General features: G+C 38.6%; 1 protein-coding gene across 4 annotated transcripts in view; it reads right to left on the bottom strand.

Annotated features, from left to right (window-relative positions):
* The window catches only part of AUH (AU RNA binding methylglutaconyl-CoA hydratase), a 145,754-nt gene that overhangs the window by 70,047 nt on the left and 49,421 nt on the right, over positions 1 to 26,286 (bottom strand). For 3 of the 4 annotated variants that reach the window (XM_016184984.2, XM_007539906.3, XM_060200511.1), the window contains 2 exons: positions 16,837 to 16,929; positions 13,928 to 13,984 (listed from right to left, as the gene is read on the bottom strand). The exons of the other annotated variant lie outside the window; for it this stretch is intronic. In XM_016184984.2, the coding sequence (XP_016040470.1) occupies positions 13,928 to 13,984; positions 16,837 to 16,929 (150 nt within the window). The remainder of the gene's footprint in view (positions 1 to 13,927; positions 13,985 to 16,836; positions 16,930 to 26,286) is intronic. 4 annotated transcript variants of the gene reach the window in all.

The raw sequence follows: 26,286 nt of genomic DNA, 5'->3' as shown, positions 1-26,286 counted from the left end.
TGACTGTAATAACAAACATATGTATCTATGCACACACAGAGTATCAGTCTATATGTCACACCAAATACAAAAAGGAAAAAAAATGACTCAAAATGAACTACACATCTATATATAAATGTGAAAAATATAAAAGTTCTAAAATAAGTAACAACAGAAAAACATGAAACTTTATATAGGCAAGGATTTATTAGACATGTCACCAGCAGCATAGTTCATGAATGAACAAGTTAGTAAAATGAACTTCATCAAAACTGAAACCTCTACTCTCTGAAAAGTCAAATCGCAGAGGACAAATGCACTTACAAATATTTACAAAATATCTGTAAATCACACATCTTAAAAAGGGCTTGTTAAAAGCTGGGAGTACGGATTGACCTGCAAATGCCCATGTCCAAAGAAGAAGCAATTACAGAAGACCTTCTGCATCCCATAATGATCCTGTGTCCATGTTCCCAGAGGGATAAAGAATAGGAAAGCTTCCAATGGAGACGATAGGATATGAAACTCTGGTGGTGGGAATTGTACCCCTTTTATCCTACGGTCTTGTCGACCATTATTAAATCAACAAAAAATAAATAAATAAACAAAAAAGGGGCTCATTAAAATACACAGTGAGAAAGTCAATAATATGAATTAAAACTCAGTGATGAAACAATTACTGTTAAGGTGATCTGAATAAATTGATCATCAAAGAAAAAGTACAGATGGCAAGAAAGCACAGGAAAAGAGAGTAATACACACTTTGTAATGCCTTAGATATTAGAGTAATGCACACTTTGCATAGCAACACTGCAAGAAAGAATAAAGTACAAAAGACTGAACGTACCAAGCACTGGTATGGCTGAAAGAGAAAGTGGTACTGTCATTAGATGGCTGACCAACCACAGTGGAACCGGTTTGGCACTTTCTTACAAATGCAAATAAATCCTTATCATATGAAGTAATTTCAGTACAAGTTATTTAGTTAAGATAACAGAAAGTTTATAATCACCTTTCCAAATGTCAATGACACAAAAATTGGTCATGAACTCAACACACCAGGAACTTTAATATACCTCAGAATTAAGCATAGTACAGGCATCCTTTTCTGAACATGTTACAGTAAAAAACAAAAAAAAAGGAGAAATCACTAACAAGCCATTAATAACACAAAATAGCCATTAATAAATAATACCTATGATCTATGATCTGGACATTATCAATCTTTCTCTTAACCTACTTTAAAGCCAAAAGTTAAATGAAAATATAAGACTAAGTTATAATGATAAAAGAAGCTTGATAAACTAGAGTTCATGAGTGACACACACTTCTTGTCCAAAAGGTTTTTTTTTTAACCCTGAATAATATATTGCAGTCATTATTTGTGTCAGTCAATAGACTGAGTATATTCCCAATGTCGATGTCGGGTATTATTCTAACGCTACAGAGTAGGTGAAAACCCCAAAGCCTGTGGAATGATCAACCTAGAGGACAGGCAAACAACAAGAATGCATGGGGTCGGCAAGTACTTTCACCTGGGAGGTGGCTGCTTTGCTCTGCATGTCACTTGGGTTTAAACCAGTTCCCTACCCCCCCCACACACACAAGGGTGTTAGTGCTGGGGTGTCTTCTCTTTCTCTCTGTCTTTTCCTCTTTATCTCCATTTAAAGACAATTAACTAATGTACATATCAACATTTGTCAATTTTTAAAAAAAGCAAGTCAAATGCCTGTCCATACACAAACTGATAAACTATAACATATCCATATATACAATAGTAATACTAATCAGCAATTAAAAGAAATTAACTTCTGGGGGCCTGGAAGTAGCGCTATAGGTTAAGCACACGAGGTGCGAAGCACAAGGATCCGGGTTCCAGCCCCCAGCTCCTCACCAGTGGTGAAGCCGGTCTCCAGATGTCTATCTTTCTCTCCCCCTCTCTCTTTCCCTCCTCTCTCGATTTCTTTTTTTTTAAATATTTGTTTATTTTCCCTTTTGTTGACCTTGTTTTTTTATTATTGTTGTAGTTATTATTGTTGTTGTTACTGATGTCATCATTGTTAGGACAGAGAGAAATGGAGAGAGGAGGGGAAGACAGATTGGGGAGAGAAAGACAGACACTTGCAGACATGCTTCAATGCCTGTGAAGCGACTCCCCTGCAGGTGGGGAGCCAGGGGCTCAAGCCCGGATCCTTACGCCAGTCCTTGAGCTTTGCTCCACATGCGCTTAAACCCAATGCACTACCTACCGCCCAGCTCCCTGATTTCTCTTTGTCTTATCCAACAACAGCAACAAAATGAAAAAAAAAGGCTTCCAGCAATGGATTCACAGTGCAGGCACCGAGCCTCAGCGATAACCAAGGAGGCAAAAAATAATTAACTTTGAAAACTCTCATTACAAGGAAAAATAAAAATCAAACAGGGGCCGGACAGCGGTGCACTGGGTTAAACACACACAGTATGAAGCTCAAGGGCCTGTGCAAGGATACTGGTTCGAGCCCCCAGCTCCCCACCTGCAGGGGGGAGAGGTCGCTTCACAATCGGTGAAGCAGGTCTGTGTCTTTCTCTCTCCCTATCTTCCTCTCCTCTCTCAATTTCTCTTTGTCTCATCCGAAAAAGTAAATAATTAAAAAAAAAAAAAGGACCGCAGAGGGAGTCAGGCGGTAGCACAGCGGGTTAAGCGTAGGAGGCAAAGCACAAGGACTGGTGTAAGGATCTTGATTCGAGCCCCTGGCTCCCCACCTGCAGGGGAGTCACTTCACAGGCAGTGAAGCAGGTCCGCAGGTGTCTTATCTTTTTCTCCCCGTCTTCCCCTCCTCTCTCCATTTCTCTCTGTCCTATCTAACAATGATGACATCAATAACAACAACAATAAAAAAACAAGGGCAACATAAGGGAAAATAAATATTAAAAAAAAAATAACGCAGGAGCAGTGGATTCGTAGTGCTACTTATACTGAAAGAAGAAGGGCAAAGAGAAGAGCACGTAGTATATGGTGACATTTTTAAGTAAAATTCTAGGAAAGGAAAACTAATCAACAGCAGCAGAAAATGGTTCAGGAGTTGCCTAAAAAATATTGTGAGGTGTTGAATATATTCATTAACATACTGTGGCTATGGTTTTACAAGTGTGAGTGAGTCAAATTTAGTATATCAAATTATATGCTAACATATCTACAATTTATTATACAATTTGTACCAGAGAGGAGGAGGAAGGTTGGGGAAGAGGAACGGGGGGGGGGGGAGAAATACAGCAATAAGAATAGTAAATTCTGTCCAAGTACTCTGATAAGCACATGTATTAACCTCATCAATTTCCACAAAGGCCCTGTGGTGCAGATATTACTAGCATCGTTTTACAAAGGAAGAAACGAAGGTATAAAGTAAAGAAACAATTTGCCTAAAGAGACAGAGTTTACTGAGGCTCCAAGTCAAGAGAGTTAACCCAGAGCCCTGACTCTGCTTGGTGCTCATCACTGCAGAGTGGATAACTGAATTTAGTATGAAAGCAAGGAGATTCATCTTAACACTTGCTCCAAATGAAAGACCTACTGTCATTCCATGGCTAGGTATGGAGACTATAAGCTGGGGAGATGCTCTTGAGTAAATTCTGTAAACAAGTCTAAATTGTTTTGTTTATCACATACGCTGAAGATTCAAAAATAGTCACCAAAATGGGTCCGCTGTGAAAAACAAAGCCAGTCTTGTTTTAAAAAGAAAATGTCACTCTTTCTAATTGACACTTGCAGAATTCATTTACCTTCCCTTATCAACTTATTACATATTGCATTTAGTTGCTCTCAGACATCTGCTTTCCACATGACTTCCAGTGATTTTTGAAACCAGCTATTTAACTTGGTATTTAAATAACACTAGACAATATTAAAATGCAAATAAGGCTATCTTGACGACAGTTCGACTATAGGAAAACAACATGCTGTTCACAAAATTAAAAACATGGTTTCTTAAAATACCGACTTACTAGCTATTATCATTTTTTTTAAAGATGAGAGCAAATACAAACTAACAGTGGTTGTAAGGAAGCTAAAGCACATAAAATAAAATCTACTAATTCAGTTTTACTACATAATTTTGGACATAAAAGAAATAAAACTTAATTTTAACCAACAAATACAGTTAGGACAGTCCTATTGTAGTAATTCTCCAGTTCACTTGGTATATCTACTCACTGAAGTTCATTTCATTTTAACCGTTCCAGGGGTGGTAATTCACACTCAATAACACTATTCTATTCCCTACCAGGGAACCAGCTTCCAGGGTCTATACTCTGGGAACAAATATATAAATATATTTTTTTTTCTTTGGCTTCATGAAATTTTAAATATTTGTACAGGTTGACATTTCATATTTAAATGTTTAAGCTATTCTAAGTCAAATTTTGTAGATTACAAGTTTTAGGTGAGTATGCTTAAACCTTTAGCAAATGGTTATTAATTTTCCCCAAATTGCACTTTCAGGGAATTGTTCGTAAACTTTGTCAAATACGTGCGTGAGTCTATTATTTAATTGTGATGTTCCATGGAACGTAACTTCTATCCTTCACAGATAACACAGTGGGTCTATGGTTAATAAACTCACAGCTTTACTTATTTTTCCCCTGAAGAGGGTCATTTCCTTTCTCTCTTTTCCTTTTTTTTTTCAGTATCTGAACTTTTTTTTTTTTTAATTGAGGGGTTAATGGTTTACAGTTGTTGTTTTTTTCCCTCCAGAGTTATCATTGAGGCTTGGTGCAGACACTACAAATTCCACCACTCCCATAGCCCCCTCCCTTTTTTTATTTATCTGACAGGACAGAGAGAAATGGAGAGGGGGAGAGAAATATAGACATCTGCAGACCTTGCCTCACTGCTAGTGAAGCATTCCTGCTGCAGATGGGGAGAAGGCGGCGTTAGAACCCTGTGTGTGCTTAACCCCGTGTGCCCCCACATGTCCCTCCCTCCACGCGTCCCCCATATTTTTTATTTTTCCTCACCACTCCCATCAGCAAAGCTCTTTGTCCCGTCGTCCCCATCCCCACCCCCACCCCCACAGATAACCATTAAGAGTTCTTCCAAAGTCTTCTAGGGTGACTTTTTTCCCTCCCACATTCAGATATTCAGTTCTCTATATTCCACACGAGTGAAGCCATTCTGTCGTTGTCCTTCACCTTCTTACTTGCTTCACTGAGCATAATCTCCAACTCTCCCACTTTATCCCAAAGGGGACAATAGCATTTTTATTGCCAAGTAATACTCCACTGAGTATATATCCCGTAACTTTTTTTTATCCAGTCACCTGGATAAAAATCTGTTTGTGGTTTGTTTTTTTTTTCTGTTTTATTCTTTTCTTTTTTTTTTTTTCTTAAACCAATGCACTGATCAGCTCTGGATAATGGTGGTGCAGAGGACTGAACCTGGGACTCCTGAGTCTCAGGCATGAGACTCTTTTTGCATAACCATTATGCTATCTACCCTCGCCACCCACAGTTTCCTTAAGTCTGAGAATGTCCTTGTCTACCTTCACTTTTAAGAGTATTTTCTCTAGAAATAGAGTTCCAGTTCTTACCTTACAGCATTCTAGAAGTATCATTCACTTATGCCTGGGATTTGTACTTTTTTTTTTAATATTTATTTATTTTCCCTTTTGTTGCCCTGTTTTATTGTTGTAGTTATTATTGTTGTTATTGATGTCATTGTAGTTGGATAGGACAGAGAGAAATGGAGAGAGGAGGGGAAGACAGAGAGGGGGAGAGAAAGATAGACACCTGCAGACCTGCTTCACCGCCTGTGAAGTGACTCCCCTGCAGGTGGGAAGCCGGGGGCTCGAACCAGGATCCTTACACTGGTCCTTGTGCTTTGTGCCACGTGCGCTTAACCCACTGTGCTTCTGCCTGACCGGCTTTGTACTTTCTGATGACTTATTCTGCCATCAAATCACTATTCTCCTCTACATAATGTATTATTTCCCTCTGACCTTCATGAGCCTTTTGTGCATCCTTTTAAATTCTTATGCTTATGTTTGATTGGATTTGCAAGGTTTCAGTCTTTACTCTCAAATAGCTTTTTTTTTTTTTTCTTCTGAACCACTGTTTATTGAACTATCTTTTTCCCCTCTGAGGCTCTAGTGACACAATGACAAACCTTTCAGAAATACCCCATAGGTCACTACAGTTCAATTATTCAGTCTTTCTTTTTCTCTGTTATGCACACTAAGAAAAAAAATTGTTATTAAATCAACTTCAAGTTCATTTATTTTATTATGTCATCTGTGTTCCGCAATTCAGCCCACTCAGTATGCGTTTTACTTTAGCTATGATAATTTCCAGTCCTAAAAGTTTCTATTTGTGGGTACTTTTTCCCTGCATATTTTCTATATTTCCATTTATTCATGTGGTGTTAAGTTTTAAATGATGGTCTGATAATAACCACATGTTGCCTAACATCTAGAGTCACAAACGACTGTCTACACTTTTGCTCCCCAGAATAAGTTCTTGAGGCAAACCACCCTCCTCATCAAGATTAGACACAGCTCCTACTCATCCCCCAGAAGTCATAATAAATCTGTATCTACATAATGTATTGTTTCCCTCTGACTTTCATGAGCCTTTTGTGCATGCTTTTAAATTCTTATGCTTATGTTTGGTCGGATTTGCAAAATTTTCAATCTTTACTCTCAGATAGCTTTTTTTTTCTTCTGAACCACTGTTTATTGAACTGTCTTTTTCCCCTCTGAGGCTCTAGTGACACAATGACAAACCTTTCAGAAATACCCCATAGGTCACTACAGTTCAGTCTGGCTAGTTATGTTCTTTTTTTTAACTAAGTTCAACTTCTGTGTATTTCCTGCAAAGCACTTGGTGTTCTTCCCTATGCTGTGATTATCTGAAAGACAGAAACCCGTATTGATTACATCTACCTAGGAGCAGCAGAGAAGTGTTTTGTCATCTCTAGAAGTCTGGGATAAGAATTTCTCTCTCTTGGGCAGGGGTAGATAGCATAATGGTTATGCAAACAGACTCTCATGCCTGAGGCTCCAAAGTCCTAGGTTCAATCCCCTGCACCACCATAAGCCAGAGCTGAGCAGTGCTCTGGTAAAAAATAAATAAATTTAAATAAATCAAAAAAAATTCTTGGGCACCGGGTGGTAGCGGCCCTGGTTCCACACCTGCGGGGGGAGGGGTGTCACTTCAAAAATGGTGAAACAGGTCTGCAGGTGTCTATCTTTCTCTCTCCCTCTCTGTCTTCCTTCCTCTCTCGATTTCTCTCTGTTCAATCCAACAACAATAACACTAGTAACAACAACAATGATAAACAAGGGTAACAAAAGGGAACAAATAAATAAATAAAATTAAAGAATTTCTCTCTCATCAAGGTAAAGAGAAAATAACTCAAAGAATCCATATTTATTTCTCAAGAGTATTTTTTTTAAATAAATAAATAAAAACTGCTTTAAATTCATCAGATAATTCCAAAATCTTTGTCATCTTGGTTGGTACGTACTGATATTCATTCACCTCTTACGCAAGTTGAAATTTCTCAGTTTTTCATATCATAATTTTGACCTGGACATTTTTCTTTTTAGTATTCAGCCAACTTGGTCATTATATTCTGCCTGGACATTCTAATCAGACTACTGTGAACTGTCATCTCTGTGTATGTTTTTTGAGGTCTTTTTGACCAATCTGGATCTGGGCAGTGGTTCATCTTCTGGTTCACATCTCATAAGTGTTTGAACTGCTATTATGCTACAAAGAAACACATATACAGTTTGACAGTGAATCTAGGAATCATAACTCTATGAAACAGCTTCTTAAGCCCCTTACTCTTTGTTATCTTTCTGGTACTTTCTGGTTCCCTAAGGTTCTCCCTTTTTGGTCTATCAGTCTGAGTATTGTCATTATATCTACTTTGCTCTGTCTTATACATACAACAACTCCAACTCCGACTGTGTTTAAGGACAAATGACAGAGAGACAAAGAGAAGCAGTATTGATTTGTCCCCAGCTTCTTGAGGTTAACTCTTCTGAGTGAAAAAAAGACTTCTCCCTGGGAATTTTTGTTTTGAGGTCCTAGTTGACACTACTATCTACCAGGAAATTCAATCCCCAGTTTATTAATTTTGAACTAGAGAAAAATCTCTAGAGTTCTGTCTGAGCTAGTATATTTTTGAGTCTTTTAAGATCAACTGGGTACCAGGGGGAACATAAATCTACATTTTTATTTTCAGCCCAAGCACCACTCTAAAACTGCAATTGGATATTTAATGATTAATTTTAACCAAACATGTCCAAAAACAGTATTCACCATTGTCCCTGCCAAGCCTGCTCTTTTCATAGCTTTCCAGAACTCAGTTGAAGAGATCTTTCTAGTTACACAGTGAGAATACTTAAAACTATTCTGCCCCCCCCCCCACACACACACATACTTAATTCATTCCTCATCTGATCAGGAGACTTTCCAGAGTCCAAATCACATTGACTATATCAGCTCCCACCATCCCAGCCCAAACCCTACCACTCTTTACTTGGACAGACCCCTACAAGGAATAGTTATTCTCTCTCTCTACTGTGCTCTTGCCTACCCTTGGTTCAACGACTAGACAATTTTTCAGATCAAGCTTTACAAGTCTGAGATTACATCAAGCCTCTCCTGGTCACCTGCTGTGGCCCTTCTCCCTCACTGCTTCTCTGATGGTAATCCTAGTGCTTCCTACCTCCTGTCTGCATCGGCAGCTGTAGTGGCGACGTGAATGTTCCAGGTAAGTTCCCATCTAAGTCTCTGAACTTGTGTCTGCCAGTCTGAAACACGTCCCCCCTCTACCTGTGCAATGAACTGCCTCATCTTAACTCCCTAAACCTGGCATTTTTCCATAAGGCTCCCACTGGGTGAGGACAGTTAATGGTGGAGGAGGTGTGGAATTATACACTGTAATCTTATAATCTTGTATCCCACTATTAATCACAGGTAAAAATGAAAAAAAATCATTAATTAAAAACAGAAACAAGGTTCCCTCTGATCTTCTATTGTGAAGGGTCTTCTATTTGCTTCTCCTGGGGTTCTCTGCCGTTCCTCCCATTTCCCTCAGCACTCTGCCCTTCTACTGTTAAATCACAATTTGCCAGCTGCCATGTATGCTGCTCGGGAGCTGGAATATGAGCTGAATGGCAACAGTGACCTTTCCTTGTTTGTCCCAGGCTGTACACTCACCACACACAGCTCAGCCAGTGTCTGCTGCTTCTTGAACAAATACGCTGAGAACAGTATTTGGCAGAGAACAGTAGTAAAAGAGGCTTTTCCACCTTGCAGGTCTTAAAAACAGAAGCTAGTAGCTGACAAAGTACACACAATTACTTTCCAAACTCTTGATTCTCCATTGTAAATTGCTTCATTTCCACTCAATTCCAAGGACTTGATTCTAACAGGGAAGTTATGATCTTTGCACACACAATTAATCTTTCTCACCACATGTCAGCTGAGCAATTCCAATGGAAGATGGCTCAGTCCTCCCTCTCCCCCCTCCCTCCTCTCTTTGTCTCATAGACACACATGGCCACACAAAAACACAAACACATTTCCTTCCAGCAATGAGCAAAGTGACCTGCACACAGTGAGAAGTGAGCAAATAACTTCCCAAATGCTCTAATCGAGTATAAAGAAGTGGCCACTGAGTTACATTTTAAAGTACCAAGAAGTGAGACTTGCCAGTGTGTGCAAATATAAGGTGTGCAGATAAATGAACTACACGCACAGTGCGTCTATGGTTCACAACACTGGTGAATGCTGGACATTGTATAAGCCTTTGAAGGAAAGCAGACTTATTTTTACTGTTACGCTTTTCATCTTCCTGAAATAATATGACCTTATTAATCAAATTGGCACAGAAAGGAAGATCTTTTACTATTTATGAAAAACAACTTCATTCTCACAGGGTAAAGATGAGTCACTGTCAACGATACTCAAAAGTAATAACGGTAAGTTCTGATCCCAATATGAATGCTATGACTATTGCATCAAAATTTTCCAAACTGACTACAGTGTACAAGTCATCACACACACACCATATTTATATGTCTATCATTACTTCATAGATAGATCTGAAGACAGAACTCCTGAACACCAAAGCAAACAGTTGCCTTACTGCTAAACAGCTTACAGTGTGAAGGGCAGTGGTGCCCCCAATCTCTCATTTTGGGGAAAAGAAATACACAAAACACAATACTAGGGGCAGGGGCCAATAGCATAACGGTTATGCAAAGAGATTCTCATTCCTGAGACTCCAAAGTCCTAGGTTCAACCCCCTGCATTACCATAAACCAGAGCTGAGCAGTGTCCTGGTTAAAACAAATAAACAAATAAAATAAAACAATACAAAAGAACAAACCAAACAAACAAACAAAAAAACTAGTGTTTTTTGACTAGTGTTCTGGTACCATGAAGCTGGAGTGCTCTGATTTTCTTACTTTCTTGTTTAATCTGGGGAATGGCAGATGCCAGTAATAATCATTAAAGATTATTTTCCAGAGAAGTTTCTAAAAATAGAACACTAAAAGTATATCCACCTTCTTTCATTTCTTTTCTTCCTTTCTTTCTCTCGCTCGCTGTCTCTCTTTCTTTCTAGTCAACTGATCAGCTCTGGCTCATGGTGTGCTGGGGATGGAGGTCATCTTCTTAACCAAGTAATTAACACATCAAGTGAAATGTAAAGTATGGGCCACTTAGTATTCTTAGCACATTTTTTTTAGCCTAAATCTAAATGTGAGAAACTAATTCAGTCCAATCTGAGAACCTCATTAAGATACTTTCCCCAAGTTCTTCAGTTAAAATGGAAGACATTTCTTGTTCTTTCTTTTTTGTTTGGTAGAATTGAGAGAAACTGAGATGGGAGGAGGAGATAGAGAGGGAGAGAGAAAGAGAAACATCTAAAGCCCTGCTTTACTGCTCATGAAGTTTTCCCCCTGCAAGTGGGTATTTGAACCCAGGTTCGTGTGCACTGTTACATGTACACTCAATTGGATGTACCACTTCCCAGACCCTTTAAGACACTTCGAGAATTAAGGAAAAAGAAAAAAAAAAACTTAACCAAATGCACCGTTGGCCTTTAACTGGATCTTAAAGTAGAAAAACAAAGTAACAACTACAAACAGCATTTGAAAAACCCGAAAACCTGGGTTCAAGCCCTCAGTCCCCACCTGCAGAAGAAAAGTTTCACAAGTGGTGAAACTTTGTTGCAGGTGTCTCTCTGTCTCTCTTCCCTCTTTACCTCCCCCTTCATCTCACTTTCTGGCTGTCTCTACCCAATAAATAAATAAAGATAATAAGAAAAAAATTTAAAGGAAAAGAAAATGAAATCCGGACATTCTGTTTGTGGCAATATATATACCCGATCAAGTTATCTCAGTTATAAGTTTTCTTGACTAAACCCCCAACTCTTTCAGTGGAAGAGGCATAAAACAGAGACCAATTGTCAGAGGGCTTATCATCATTTTCTATGCAAATTTAAAGAAATTCTGTAAGCTGTCAAAAGCCTCCTAAATGTCTGACTTTGTTTTATTTAGTTGTAAGTGTATTTTAAAAGTGGCATTGTATTCTGGCAGGATAGCTCACCTAGAAGAACATCTGTTATGCTATAGTACGATCTAGGCTAGAATCCGACTCCCACACCATGGGAAAAACTTCCATTCCGTATATCTTTTCCACTCTCCTGCTATCTGGAAAAGTTGGTCTAGAGCAGTAAAGCCACTACACTGACTACAAATACAGTTAAGAGTGGTATTGTTTAAGTAGGTGATTCTTTTTTTTGTTTTTAATCTTTTTGTTTGTTTATTATTGGATAGAAACAGAGAAATTGAGAGGGGAATGGGAATAAAGACAGGGAAAGAGACAGAGAGACACCTGCAGCCCTGCTTCAGCACTCGTGAAGTTTTCCCCCTGCAGGTGGGGACCAAGGGTTTGAACATGGGTCCTTGTGCACTGTAAGGTGAGTGCTTAACTAGGTGCGGCACCACCAGGACCCCTAAGTAGGTATTTATAAAGGAGAATTTTATTTTATACCACTGTAGCATCCCATAGCTGGGACAGAAAATGTAACTGCTTTCTTAAAAGCAAAAATACTAGAAAAAGGTAAGCTATGCAATGCACAAACATGTCAAGTATAATTCAGATTATAATATGGCCCTAGGATAACAATATTATTTATTTTTCGAGATCAGACAAGACAGGGCATGTTCAGAGTACACTTAATTATTTTTAATCTGGATGATCTCATTTGAAGACCCTTACTTACATCTACAAAAACCATTTTTTGCCAAATAAGATCATATTCTTGGGTTCCAGGCTGACCAAAGTGTGTTATACGAAGCTAAAATTCAATGACAGTCACTTCCTTTTTAGGATTAGTTGCATCCCAATTACCAGTAAATATTTATATCTTAGTTGTATATGTAAAACTTTATTTTACAGATCAGTAATTTGATTTTTTTTCAGCTGGGTCATTTTTTTTTTGGAGGGGATGTATAATGTTTTCCTTAGTGACTGTGAAACAACCAGACATAGCTGACCATGTAAATATTAGAAGATTTTACATACAAGGATAACATATTCATAGACTGCCAACATACAGAAAAATATAGTGAGTCTGACACACAGATCTAGGTAATCCCCAGCTTCAGAATAATCTGATTTTAATGTCTACCTGTATATCCCAAACAGGACAAATACTGATATTTAAATAATACAATTAAACATACAAGTATAATGTACTTAGATAAAAACATGGCTGACATGTTCAACATGGCCTTATAATTTTTTTAATTTTTTTATATTTACTTATTTTCCCTTTTGGTGCCCTTTTTTTTATTGTTGTTGTAGTTATTATTGCTGTTGTTATTGATGCTGTCATTGTTGGATAGGACAGAGAGAAATGGAGAGAGGAGGGGAAGACAGAGAGGGAGAAAGATAGACACCTGCAGACCTGCTTCACCGCCTGTGAAGCAACTCCCCTGCAGGTGGGGAGCCGGGGGCTTGAACCGGGATCCTTGAGCCGATCCTTGTGCTTTGCACCATGTGCGCTTAACCCACTGCGCTACTGCCCGACCCCCAGCCTTATAATTTTTATGGATTATCTGTACACAAAGAAGTTTCAACTTGGACATCCTCAAATAGAGTGGACATTCTGACAGAAAATTTCACTTAGTAGAACTATGTACACATTCTCAGTATCAGACAAATAGGCAGAATTTTCAGACTTAGTGAATGATGAAATATTTCATTATTAATACTGAAAAGGTTCTTTCTTAAATGAGTTTTCTCAAAGAAGTCGCTCACCTACAGTTTGTTTTGTTTTGTTTGTTTTGTTTTGATAAGCACAGACAGCAAGGCAGAGTGAAAGAAACCGCAGAGCCAAATGCCCTTCAATGCAGTGGGGCCAGGCTCGGAATTGGGGCATGCACATGAAAAAGGCAGCACACTATCCAAGTGAGCTATTTCGCCAGCACCCTCACCCATCATCTCTGTAAGTGACATAAAGAACAACTCCTTCTCAGTGCAAAATTAAGACTACCCACTCGCTTACTTCATCAGTGTCCTGCTACAGAGAAACAACAGAAAGGTGGTATGAAACTTGGTAACCCCCCTCCAAGGTCTGGCTGTGGTAACACTCCCCTAAGGGACATGCATGTAGATACTTGTATAAAAGCTTTAAAACTCTGGTGTAACCTTTCATGAATATGGCTGGTACAATAGTTTTTAAAAGGAGAAAATCTTACAGAGCAGCACTGAAGACAGTATAAAAACAGAAACAGTCAATGAAACCGTTCTCTTCACATCTAGTTAAGCTATACAGCTCATTTTTTGCTAGGAAAATAAATACAGCGCTAGTTTCTTTACTTAAAATGTTGTCTTTTTAATTTATACTTTATGCCCTGTTTGAGAGAAGAGCATGAATAATTCATACCTCCACCAGGAATAATTGCCAACTTTGTTTCAACCAGGCCCATTTTTGCAGAAGAAGCTAAAAAAAAAAAAAGGAAGGAAAAAAATTAAGTAATATATGTATGAACAATTCAAATATGACTTTAAAAGTGACTAAAATAAGCTTACCAGTATTCAGCTTACTAATTAAATTGATGTCAGAAATCATTTTTAAATCACTTTGGGAGGTATTTAGTAATGGAAGTGAACACTGTAAGTGATATATTTAAAAGATTCATACAATGTTTTCTTTTTTTAAAACAAAAACTAATTATAGGGAATTTATTTTATTTTTTATTTCTTAAAAGATTTTATTTATTTATCAATGAGAAAGATAGGTAAAGAGAGAAAGAACCAGACATCATTCTGAAACGTGTGCTACCGGGGACTGAACTTGGGACCTCATGCTTGAGAACCCAGTGCTTTAGCCACTGCACCACCTCCTGGACCACTATTTATTTATTTATTTTTTATTGTTGTAGTTATTATTGTTATGTTGTCGGATAGGACAGAGAGAAATGGACAGAGGAGGGGAAGACAGAGGGAGACAGAAAGATAGACACCTGCAGACCTGTTTCACCACTTGTGAAGCGACTCCCCAGCAGGTGGGGAGCCAGAACCGGGATCCTTATGCCAGTCCATGCGCTTTGCGCCACATGCGCTTAACCCACTGCGCTACTGCCGATTCCCTGGGAATTTATTTTTGAAGAGCAGGGTTATGGTGACATTATTTGACCTGATGCTACCAAGTCATATTGGAAGGCTTAGATGCCATTAATTATTCAGGATCAAGAGAGAGACTGTGTCTGACAACTATGAATTCTTTAGCTGCCTGGATAGTCCTCTAGATCAAACAGCTTAATATATCATATCAGATATGGCAATTTCTCAAGACCAAATCTCTAGTTACCTCTGACAAATGGTTTTACTGTCCTGACAGCTGGACAGGATTTCTTTTTTCCGTGTTTGTTTTCACAGTTACTTTAAAGCATTTCAATTATCTGTTTAATTGCATATCTAACTGTACTTGGGCTACTTCCCATAGTCTTAATTCCCGGAATCCCTGCTCTTTCAGAAATGGATTACATGTAGCTTTGCTTTGCTATTTAAAATCCAATGAATTCACAGACAAGAAAACAAAATTTAAAGCAGCCTAGGCAGGAGGAAAGATGCACAAGGACTAACTAGCTACCACAAATTCTAAGATAGGATCATCAGAAACTTGTGAAAAATACCTTTTTTTATATTATCTTTATTTATTGGATATAGACAGAAATTGAGAGGGGAAGAGATGACAGAGAGGGACAGAGACAGAGAGACACTTGCAACACTGTTTCACCACTCGCAGTTTCCCTCCTGCAGGTGGGGACTGGGGGCTCGAACCTGGGTCCTTGCACAATGCAACATGGGCACTCAATCAAGTGCATCACCACCCAGCCCCTTGGAAAACACCTTTACACTGATTCTACATTTTAAAAGGCAGCTCCATCAGTGGGAGAAAGAAGAGTGGTATCTGCTGCCTGCTTCACTAGTTGTTAACCCCACAGCCCCTCTACGTCATCCCTGAAGCAGGTGTAAGGATACAGAACACAGTGACCACCCAGAAGACAACACACCGGAGAAGGGTTATTAGACTCGGCTTAAATATCAGCTAATTCAGGGGCTTATTACCCTTTCTCTGCCTTAGCTTCTTCATGCCTGCAAAAGTGCCTATCTCATATACTTGCTCAGCAGATTATGTGAGCTATTATGAGTCAAGGATCTGTAAGAATACAGGGCACATGACTGCCACTCATGTGGTTAGCAATAATTATTTTCATAATTCACTCATTCAATCCCTAGAAAACTATTCAGGAGGGAAGTAAAAAGTCCAAGAGATTAAGTTTTTATTACTGTAGCTAACATTAATTAAGAGCTGAAGCATTTCACAGATTCAGTTGTGTAATCTTCATTAAAAGCAACTGTTACTCTTCCATCTGAGAGGGAAACCGGTTTTCAAAGAGCAAGACAGCATCTCGGTGGGTTTTAAAGTGGGTGAAAGCATCAGGCTTGCATGCATGAAACCCCAGGTTTTAAAGTGGATAAAAGCATCAGACTTGCATGCATGAAGCCCCAAGTTCAATCCCCTGGAACTGCCTATGCCAGAGTGATACTCTGGTTCTCTCTCTCCTTCTCCCTCTCTTAATGTTAAACAAATAAATAGGATCATGTGAAATCTAAAGAATGGAACCACATGAACCGCATAAGAAGAAGAAGTGAAGAAGGAGGAGGAGGAGGACGAAGGAAAAAAGTAAACGAATGATCTCTTAGGACTTTTGAGAACTATGGTAATTATCTCTGGGAAGGTGGGAATACAGAACTTTGGTCCTGGGTGCAGTGTGCAACTATCTCTGCAATCTTACAATCTTATAAACCACTTGGAAGCACATATTTTAGAAATGTATCACACTAAATAAACACATAGGATCAGCAAGAAAGCTCACCTGGATAGTGTACACGCTTAGATGTGTACATGACCCAAGTTCAAACCTGGCACCTACCACACTGAAGGAGGAGGAAGCTTTGTATCTTCTCCTCTCTTCCTGTTTTTCTCTTTCTCTTTCTATTTGAAAAAGTTGGCTTTGGAGTGGTGAAGTTCAACACTTAATTACTGAAAGCAAGACATGAGATCCACACACTGTTTCACATGATCCAACTTCTCATCCTTCCAACTACAAGGATTACAAAACACTCTTTTCTTGACTGAGAATTTCAATTACTTCATCAAATCCAACAGTGAGACTTTTTATTAATGTTCTACTCAACAGGAAAAAAATAATTGAAATTATATCAAAAGTAAACATACACATCATTAACTCAAAGTCATGTTTTCCATAGACTTAAGATTCTCACCTGCTACTCTTATGTCACATGCTAGAGCCAGCTCAAGACCACCACCTAAAGCCAGCCCATCTATTGCTGCAATGGTTGGCATTGGAAGATTAGCTGAAAGAAAAGGAAAGATATTTTTCTTCATCAGTAAGATCATTACCTGACAATGCAATTCACATTGGACTATTTTTCTGTGATTATATGTTAAAACCACACGTAGAATTTTGTATTGCTCTTAGCTTTAACAAACTAAACATAGCCTTCCTGTAGTCTTCAAAAATATGTCATGACTCCATGCTATTCCATCACATAAATGTGCAATAACTTTAAATATTGAAATAGTTTCTTAAATATTTTTGAATTAACAGAATGACAGTTCTGACACCTTAATCTTAGAGCCGAAAGTCTTTGATAAGATGTTTGATTCATACAAATTTCTAGATGAAATGACTGAAGTTTTACCTGCAAAACTCTTTATCTTTTATATCTTGGAGCTTACAACGACAGTCTCATTAGAAGAAATGACACATTTACTCAAGAAAGGAGTAGTCCAGTGGGTGCTAGACACTAAGTCCTGAGTTCTGTCATTCCATAGTGTTTACAAAGAATGGTAGCAGGCCGGCATAGTAGACTTGGATAACGCACTGCTTTGCCTTGTGACCCCAGTCTGAGCCTAATCTCCACTGCACTGAGGAGTTTTTGGTGCCATAGTGTGTTCGTGCATGTGTACGTGTGTGTGTGTGTACGTGCCTTGAGTGTGTGTGTGTGTCCTGTGTGTGTGTGTCTCTTTGCCACTGTCTTGCTCCTGCTATCTAAAAAAGTCAGTCCAGAGCAGTGAAGCCCTACAGATAACGGAAGGAAGGAAGGAAGGAAGGAAGAAAGGAAGGAAGGAAGGAAGGAAGGAAGGAAGGAAGGAAGGAAGGGAGGGAGGAAGGGAGGAATGAAGGAAGAAGAAAGGAAGGAAGGAAGGAAGGAAGGAAGGGAGGGAGGGAGGGAGGGAGGGAGGGAGGGAGGGATGGATGAAGGAAGAAGGAAGGAAGGAAACAAGGAGAAATAAAAGAAGGGGGAAGAAAGAGTAGTAGCTAGAACATGAGTGACTATCAAACACCATACTTTAGAGCACTTTTAGAAGGAAGAAACTCAGGAAGGAAGGAAGGAAGGAAGGAAGGAAGGAAGGAAGGAAGGAAGGAAGGAAGGAAGGAAGGAAAGAAGGGAGGAAGGTAGGTCAAAGAAGGGGGAAAATAGTAGTAGCTAGAAAATGAGTGACTCTATCAAACACTACACTTTAGAGCACTTTAGAAGGAAGAAACTCTAGATTTTGAGAATCTGCCCAAAAGTACAACTGGAGTTTTAGTCAGTCACAGAATTAAAAAAAAATAGACTTTTTCCCAGAAACAGGATATTATTTTAACCAGACTTTTGTAAATTGTAATATACAGATTTCATCTATATTAGAGATTAAAAAACTAACTGGCTGATTATTCTGTGTGATGTAAGAGCTTTAGAGCACAATGTGTATAACTGATGTGTTTCTGAGTTACAGCTTCTGAAAATTGTCACTCACAGTAAGTAGGATATTCCCCTAGATGCTTCCCTGAAAACAAGAACAAAATCATGTGATCTATATAGAAAGAAGCATTTTTCTTCATACCGAACTATGAACTTAAAATATTGACTAATTAAAATGAACAAGGGAATCAATTATAAGGGAAAATGGAGTAAGAAGAAGTAACTGTAAATCACAGACTGTTCCTCATCTTTGTAAGCCCTTAACTTTGTTATCCTTTTGACTTGACTATTAGTCATCTGTAATATTATTAATATATAATACACACACACAAAATCCACAAAAAAGCAATAAGACTTTTTTTTCCTTCATTTGCACTAACAGTCCCTAATAAATATCATACTGAGGGACGGGTTGTGGCACACCTGATTTAATAAACATGTTACCATGTGCAAGGACCTCAGTTCAAACCTCTGGTCCCCACCTGCAGGGGAGAAGCTTCATGAATATTGAAGTAGTGCTGTGTCTATCTCTTTCCCTATCTACCTTTTCCCTCTCAATTTCTCTCTGTCTGATCAAAAGGAAAAAAAGGAGAGAGTGAAACAGAGAGAGAAAGAAAGAGGAAAGAAAAAAGAAAGGAAAGAAGGAAGGAAGGAAGGAAGGAAGGAAGGAAGGAAGGAAGGAAGGAAGGAAAAGAAAAAATGGCTACTGGGGTCAGTGATCTGCGGATCGGTCCTATAAGCAGTGAGTCCCAGTGATAACCCTGATGTTAATAATAATAGTAATATAATAATAATAATATACATGTTAAAATTAACACATATATCATACTGACAGATCACACTTAGCCAATATTAAGTTTACAAGAAAGTTTAGATATATGAAATGTCATTAAAATAGAAAAAAAAGATTTACTGCTCATAAAAAAAAAATAACTAAAATTGGGGACCTGTGTTCGAGCCCCTGGCCCCACCTATAGGGTGGAAGCTTCGCAAATGGTGAAGCAGGGCTGCAGGTATCTGTCTCTGTCCTTCTCTATCTCCCACTTCCCTCTCGACTTCAGACGGTCTCTATCCAACTAATAAAGATAATAAAAATGTTTAAATAATAATTATTAGAAAAACCATAAAATTGATTCTCTTGTGTACTGGCTTTCTTTTTCTTTTTCAATTCTGAAGTTAAAAAATACAACTCTTTCCCCCTAGATATTTATAGTTTGGGGCAGAGATTGGTAATTTTAAATTTGAGACCTAAATGCTTAACAAACTCTCTCAAAGGCACAAAAAGTGTTTCACACTGCAACTTACTATGAACACACAGCACAAAATGGCAAAGATGTGGGGTTCTTGTTCAAAGGAAAACATTAACACTCTTGATGTATTAAATGGGTTAACTACCTGATACTTTTTAATATTAATGCACATATATAACTATAAATTTCTTCCTGCTAAAGAACTGCTTAGGTAATTTGGGTTAGCTTAGTTTTCAGTGAATAAATAAATCTCAACCATCTCACAATATTATAAACCCTTAAGTTTGTCATAGAGGATATGAGCTTTTTCCCTGAAAGATGTTTTCCTGGTAATTTTTTTTTTTTCAGCAAAACATGAGTCATATCAAAGTCCACACTAGCTACACAATGACCTAATGTGTTTGTTTTTATATCCAGTATTTCTTCTGCTTGGGAACACTTAATCTTAGAAGAAACTTAAAATGCACACCTGTAGAGAGGCAGATTAATCAGTTTCAAGGGACTGAGGAACATCAAAATGGCAATTGTGTCAGAGTCTAAATGAATAAAATAGGAACTGTCAGGAGCAGTGGCGTTTCCCGATTCCCAACAGTGATAGGAAGAAATTATGACTCAGATTATTACGCAACCACCAGGATCAGAGACTATTTTAAGTTTAGTACCAGGAAATGAGCCAGGTATGACAAAGATGATAACAATTCTTTGAAATGCTCCTAAAATATAATTAAATCAAACATTTTCCCCCCTATTTTTGGAGGGAAAAAAATTTGAGCTGCATCAAGGTCTACAAGAAACACCTACCTACCACAAAAGTAATAGGTCAGAGGACTGTGAATGCGGGGAATAAAAGGGAAGTAGGGGTCTGTTCTCAGCTTTCAGAAAGATATAGAGCTTAATATGGAGGTTTAGATACTATCAGAAAAAATAAACCAATTTGACACAGACAGAAAAGAAAAAAGGTTGGTATCAGTCACAATTTTTAAATCTGATTCTGTTGGGGTGTGTGGAGGGGGTGAGAACATGGTCCTATTAAAAGAAAAAAAATCAAGTTTTTCAAAAGAAAATCCCATTCAGGATAATAGAAGTGGGAGTTTACTGAAATCATTCAAGAAAAAAAATAGATAAAACAAAGCTTAACTGAAAGTTTAAATTCCTAATTATTCCTAATTTTAGCTAAAACTTCACTTACTATACTTACTCTCCTTCCTATCATTGAGTTCAAAGGAAACACAAAACCGAATTAAAAACAACAGAGCCCAAAGCCTGTGGGCTGACTACGCCTTAGTTCTCCTGGAAACCCCAGCCAAGAAGACTGAGAAAGATGTCAGCCTAGAAGCCAACAAACACATACACCTCATCACATGGATGCTGAAGGCCTGCAACTGGGGTCCTTTATTCACAGGAGTCAGAAGAATGACCACTGTGCCCTTAGAGAAAAGCACTCTGATTTTTCTACCGCTCGGCTCCTACTTTCTATGTGCTGATCTGTGGATCAAGCAAATGCCATAAAGTGTTTATTCTATGTGGGCACTGTCCCACGTTCCTTCCAAATACCAACATGATAAATTACAACGCCAGTCCTATGAGGTCAGAACTATTATGATGTTCACTTTACAAATGAGACACTGGGTACAAAGGAGCTGTTGTCCTTCACCTGGATCAACCATAATTTGAACTGAGGTCCTGCATTACACACCCTGGACCAGATATATACCACATAACAAAGGAACCGAATAACAAAGCAGCAGCATTCATAAAGCAAAAAACATAATAAATTCTAATCAGTACAAAGATCACAAGCATTTTCTGAAAAATACACAGTAACTAAAAAAAAGACAAGAATACCAGCTACTCTGGAGCATTCAAATATAGAAATGCCTAAAGACACATTCCCTCCCTCATTCTTGCAGCTTAGCAGAGATGTAACTCAACATATGATGATCAGTTCAGTGAGAACACAGGCTCCAGCCCCAGCCTCCTGAAGCACTATCGAAACAAGGCCACGTTTCCAACAAGACGAAATGAATAACCATGAAATATAAAATTCAAAAATTTATATCAAAATTACAAAGTCTCCATATATGTGGTTACTGTCACATATGTTTGTATATGAGTTCTTTATCATTGTGTGTATGGGCACATGCCAGTATGTTCACGTGAAAGCCAAGAAAAGTCAAAATATACATATTAAATTGTCATGCTGAAAACAACTGCTTATTTAAATAGAATGGGAGAAAGCTTTTGAAAGGTGTTTCAAAAAAAATTTTTTACATTAAATACATACTATGGGATTTAAAAATCAACACATGGAAAATACAGAAAGAATTACAGCTCTTTCCTTTTCTGGTTTTATTAAATTCCAAAATATTCCACCATCACAAAAGAAAATCAGCAAATGCAGCTACATAAACTTCCAGGATAGGATGGAGAAAAACAATGTATTTTAAACTGTGATGTGTATATATATGATTGAAAAGGTAGAGGAATTAACAAGTCATAAGGAAAAACACTTGTGTTTTCTATCACTCTTGGCAAAAAGATAAAGAAAGCTAAAATTGAGATCTACAAGTAATTGTTTGGAAAATAAGCAAACACAATACTGATATTTAAGTGTCCAGTACCTTCACATACTCTACATAGTTCAGCACTTCCAATCTCTAGCTACCACATCAAATTAGGAGGCAGATGTGAAATAGCTGCTGGATTACATCGGATTTAACTACATTGAAGAAAGTCTCCTTGAGTCTCAAACAAAACAAACAAAAGGCACAGTGAACATACACATTTTAGGTCAAGTTGCCAGAATGACAGAAAATTTTGCCAATCTGAGAAATGTTCTTTGCTAAAGAATTCTTAACACTTCTAAGAAACAGTCAAATAATTATTCAGGTGACATGAAATATAATAATGCACAGCCTCTCAAATTGCTTAACTGTCACCACAGTACTAATTACTTTTAGAAAGGTTTCATTTCAGGTCAAGTAAAACAAAATGATTATCTGAAAAAGCTTTGATTTATATAGTGGTGACAGACTATTAAAAACTCTAAAATGCCAATCTCTTCTGCATTTCTTGTGAATGAGTTTTAGATGCCTCTAGATCAAAATGAATGATGAAAAATGGAATATACCGAGAATATATGCAAGCTCTTTTTTTTTTTTTGCTTGCTTGCTTGCTTGCTTGTTTGTTTTGTCACCAAGGTTCTCACTGGGGCTTAGTGTCTGCATGACACCACCACCACTACCAATGGCCATTTATTCTTCTTGTTGGTTTGTTTTTATTTGCTTGTTGTTAGAGGACAAGAGACAGAGAAATAGAGGGAGAGACACGGAAAGAAGAGACATCTGCAGCACTGCCCCACTGCTCGTGAAGGATGGAGAGGGGACTAGTGTGAGAGAAACTGTGTGATTTTGCACGGTTGGGTTGCATGTGTATTCTACCAGTGTAATGTGAGCATCACCCTGCCCCCCTTTTATTTTGGCCTCCAGGGTTATTGCTGGGGCTCAGTGCCTGCACTACAAATCCACTGCTCCTGAAAGCTATTTTACCCTTTTGTTGTCCATGTTGTTTATTGCTGTTGTTGTTACTATTAGTGGTGTTATTGCTGTCATTGTGTTGGATAGGACAGTGAGAAATTGAGATAGGAAGGAAAGACAGGGAGAGAAAGATAGCCACCTGCAGACCCGCTTCACTGCTTATGAAGCGACTCCCCTGAAGATGGGGAGCCAGGGGCTCTAACCGAGATTCTTATGTCAATCCTTGCACTTCACGCCATGTGTGCTTAACCCTCTGTGCTACTGCCTGATCCCCATCGCCCTTCTTTTTAATTCACTGCTCAAGAATCTCTAAATTCCAAACCAGAAGAGTTTGGTGGATATATACCTTTGTGAGCATATTTCTTCCTTTAACATTTTATGTCATTAAAAAGAATATAGTGAGTATCCAAACATTAAACAGGCAAAAGAGAAATACTAAAGCCAGTTAAAAAAAAAAAAAAAAAAAAAAGAGCATTCACATCAAGTAAGCTGGTATAGTCCCTGTGTAAAGAAGCGGTGAGAGTGCTTCCACAAATGAAAATAGAAACATTACATGATACAGACATACCATTCCTCCATATATATCCAACGTGACTAACTTGAAGGGGCATGTGCACCCCTATGTACAGAGCTGCATAGTTCACAAGAGCCAAGTCGTGGAAGCAATCAAAATCCCCACCAGCAGACAACTGCATAAAGAAGTTATGGGACAGTGGGCCGGGTGGTGGCACCCCCAGTTAAGTGAACATAGTACTAGACCCAGGTTCCAGCTCCTGCTCCCCACCTACAGGGGGGAGTGCTTCATGAGCAGTGAAGCAGGTCTGCAGGTGTCTATCTTTCTGTCCCCCTCTCTATCTTCCCTCCCTTCTCAATTTCTCTCTACCCTGTGAAATAAAAATAAAAATAATGGAAAAAAAATCCACCGGGAGCAGCGGATTCCTCTCATAGTGCAGGCATTGAGTCCCAATGATAACCTGGGGCAGGAAAAAAAAGAAAAACTGTGGGATATGTACTCAGTAGAATACTAACTCTAAAATTAAAAAGATGAAATTGCCTCCTCTGGGCAAAAAATAGATGGAAGTGGAGTAATTATGCTTATGAAGTGAGAAGGTAAACGACAAACTAATACAGGAACATTTTGCTCTTTGTGGAATACAGAGCGCTGAAATATATGAACTTGCAAAATAAAAAAGGAAGAGGAAGAGAGGAAGAAGGCACAGTTGTAGTTAAACTGTCTCTAAGGCTGTGAGAAATATGGTGGCTTTGGGGGGTGAGGGGAAGACGGTTGTAATATTCACAATAAGCAAAATATGGAAGCAACTTAAATACATATCAATAGATGACTGAATAAAGAAGTGATGTAATATATATTCAAAGTAATACTGCTTTGCAATTTTACAAAGATGATATTGTATCATTAATATAATAAAATTGAACTACAGGTGATTAGGGGGCCGGGTGGTGGTGCACCGGGGTAAGCGCACATAGTACAAAGTGCAAGGACCTGCGCAAGGATCCCAGATCAAGCCCCCGGCTCCCTACCAGCAGGGGGAATCGCTTCACAAGCAATGAAGCAGGTCAGCAGGTGTCTCTTCGTCTCTCTCCCTCTCTCCCTCTCTATCTTGCTGGAGGGGAAGTCAAGCCTGCTGGCTGACAAAGTCCAGAGCAGGCCAGGACTGACTGCAAAGCAGCAAGTCCTGGACTAAACTGAAGGTATTCATCCTCTTTGTTTAATGGCAGAGGTAAAGTCAAGTCTGCTGGCTGACAAAGTTCAAAGCAGGCCAGGACCAACTGCAAAGCGGAAGTCCTAGACTAAACTGAAGCTATTCATCCTTTTGTTTTCAATTACATTGATACTGGCTATATTGAAAACACACAAATATTACCTGAGGACAATAAAAAGAGAACCCCAGGGGAAGTACCTAGTTACAATTATGGCAGTGAGTGTGACAAGACTGAAAATGGCCTAGGAGCAGAAGCTGCTGCACTCAGAGGCTCTCAGAAAAAAAGCTACTTATCACCACTATAGCTTCTCTATTAGCTGGAGTCAGACCAAAAGCCAGAAGTGGCTTATAGTATGAGTGGCAGGCTGTGGTCTCCCCTAGTTATAAAGAGGCCCTATTGCTTACCCTCAACCACAGACCCCCCTGCTTCCTCTTACAGGTATACACGATATATATATATATATATATATATATATATATATATATATATATATATATATATATATATATGTTGTGTAGTTAAATAGCTAATGGAAGGGTTAATAGGTAGAAGTTAGTAAACTTTCATATAGGTAAAAGGTTAGCCAGTAGAGAGTCCCCATGGCGTGTGCTTACTTTACAGTGGATGATTTCTTTAGGTAGACAGTTTACTATATATTTAAAAAAATGTTACTTGGTTAGACCCATCCAAGAATGGGTTAAAAACTAGGAAGTCGGGTGATAGCGCAGCGGGTTAAGTGCACGTGGCGCAAAGTCCAAGGACCAGTGTAAGGATCTTGGTTCGAGCCCCCGGCTCCCCACCTTCATGGGGTTCCCTTCACAGGCGGTGGAGCAGATCTGCAGGTGTCTATCTTTCTCTCCCCCTCTCTGTCTTCCTCTCCTCTCACCATTTCTCTCTCTCCTATCCAACATTAATGACATCAATAACTACAACAATAAAACAACAAGGGCAACAAAAGGAAATAAATAAATATTTTTTAAAAACTCTTAGATTGAGCTCCAGAAAAAATATGCTAACCCAACACAGACAGCTGAAACAAAGAGAGTAATGTTTGAAGTTATTTTAGCCACACCAAGGCCACACAGATGGTCAAAACCTAGGGGTGGGCAGGCTGTCTCAGACCAAGGGAACTTTCAAGGAGAACATGCCTATAATGATAATAATGTCTGAAGTTATTATTGATGTTAATAAAGATAAGTCTTAGATGATGTCAACTGTATCCATGTGAAAAGTGTTTAAATAATAAACCTCTGTAGACAGAGGGCAGAGGTGCCTCTCTCCTGCACTTGAAGCAGCTGACATGTCTCTCACTTTATTTCATCACGCCGACTCCCCTTGTCCTTCAGCGCTACCCTAATAATTGTGGCTGGGACTGGCTCCCGGCACTACCTCCTTCTCCCCTTTCAATTTCCCTCTGTCCTAACCAATAACATAAAAAATGGCTGCCAGGA

This window comes from Erinaceus europaeus, chromosome 10, assembly GCF_950295315.1.
Source record: "Erinaceus europaeus chromosome 10, mEriEur2.1, whole genome shotgun sequence".
In the NCBI taxonomy this organism is placed as follows: Eukaryota; Metazoa; Chordata; class Mammalia; order Eulipotyphla; family Erinaceidae; genus Erinaceus; species Erinaceus europaeus.
The sequence above is the reverse complement of the archived record's forward strand: the minus strand, read 5'-3'. Positions and strand labels throughout refer to the sequence as shown.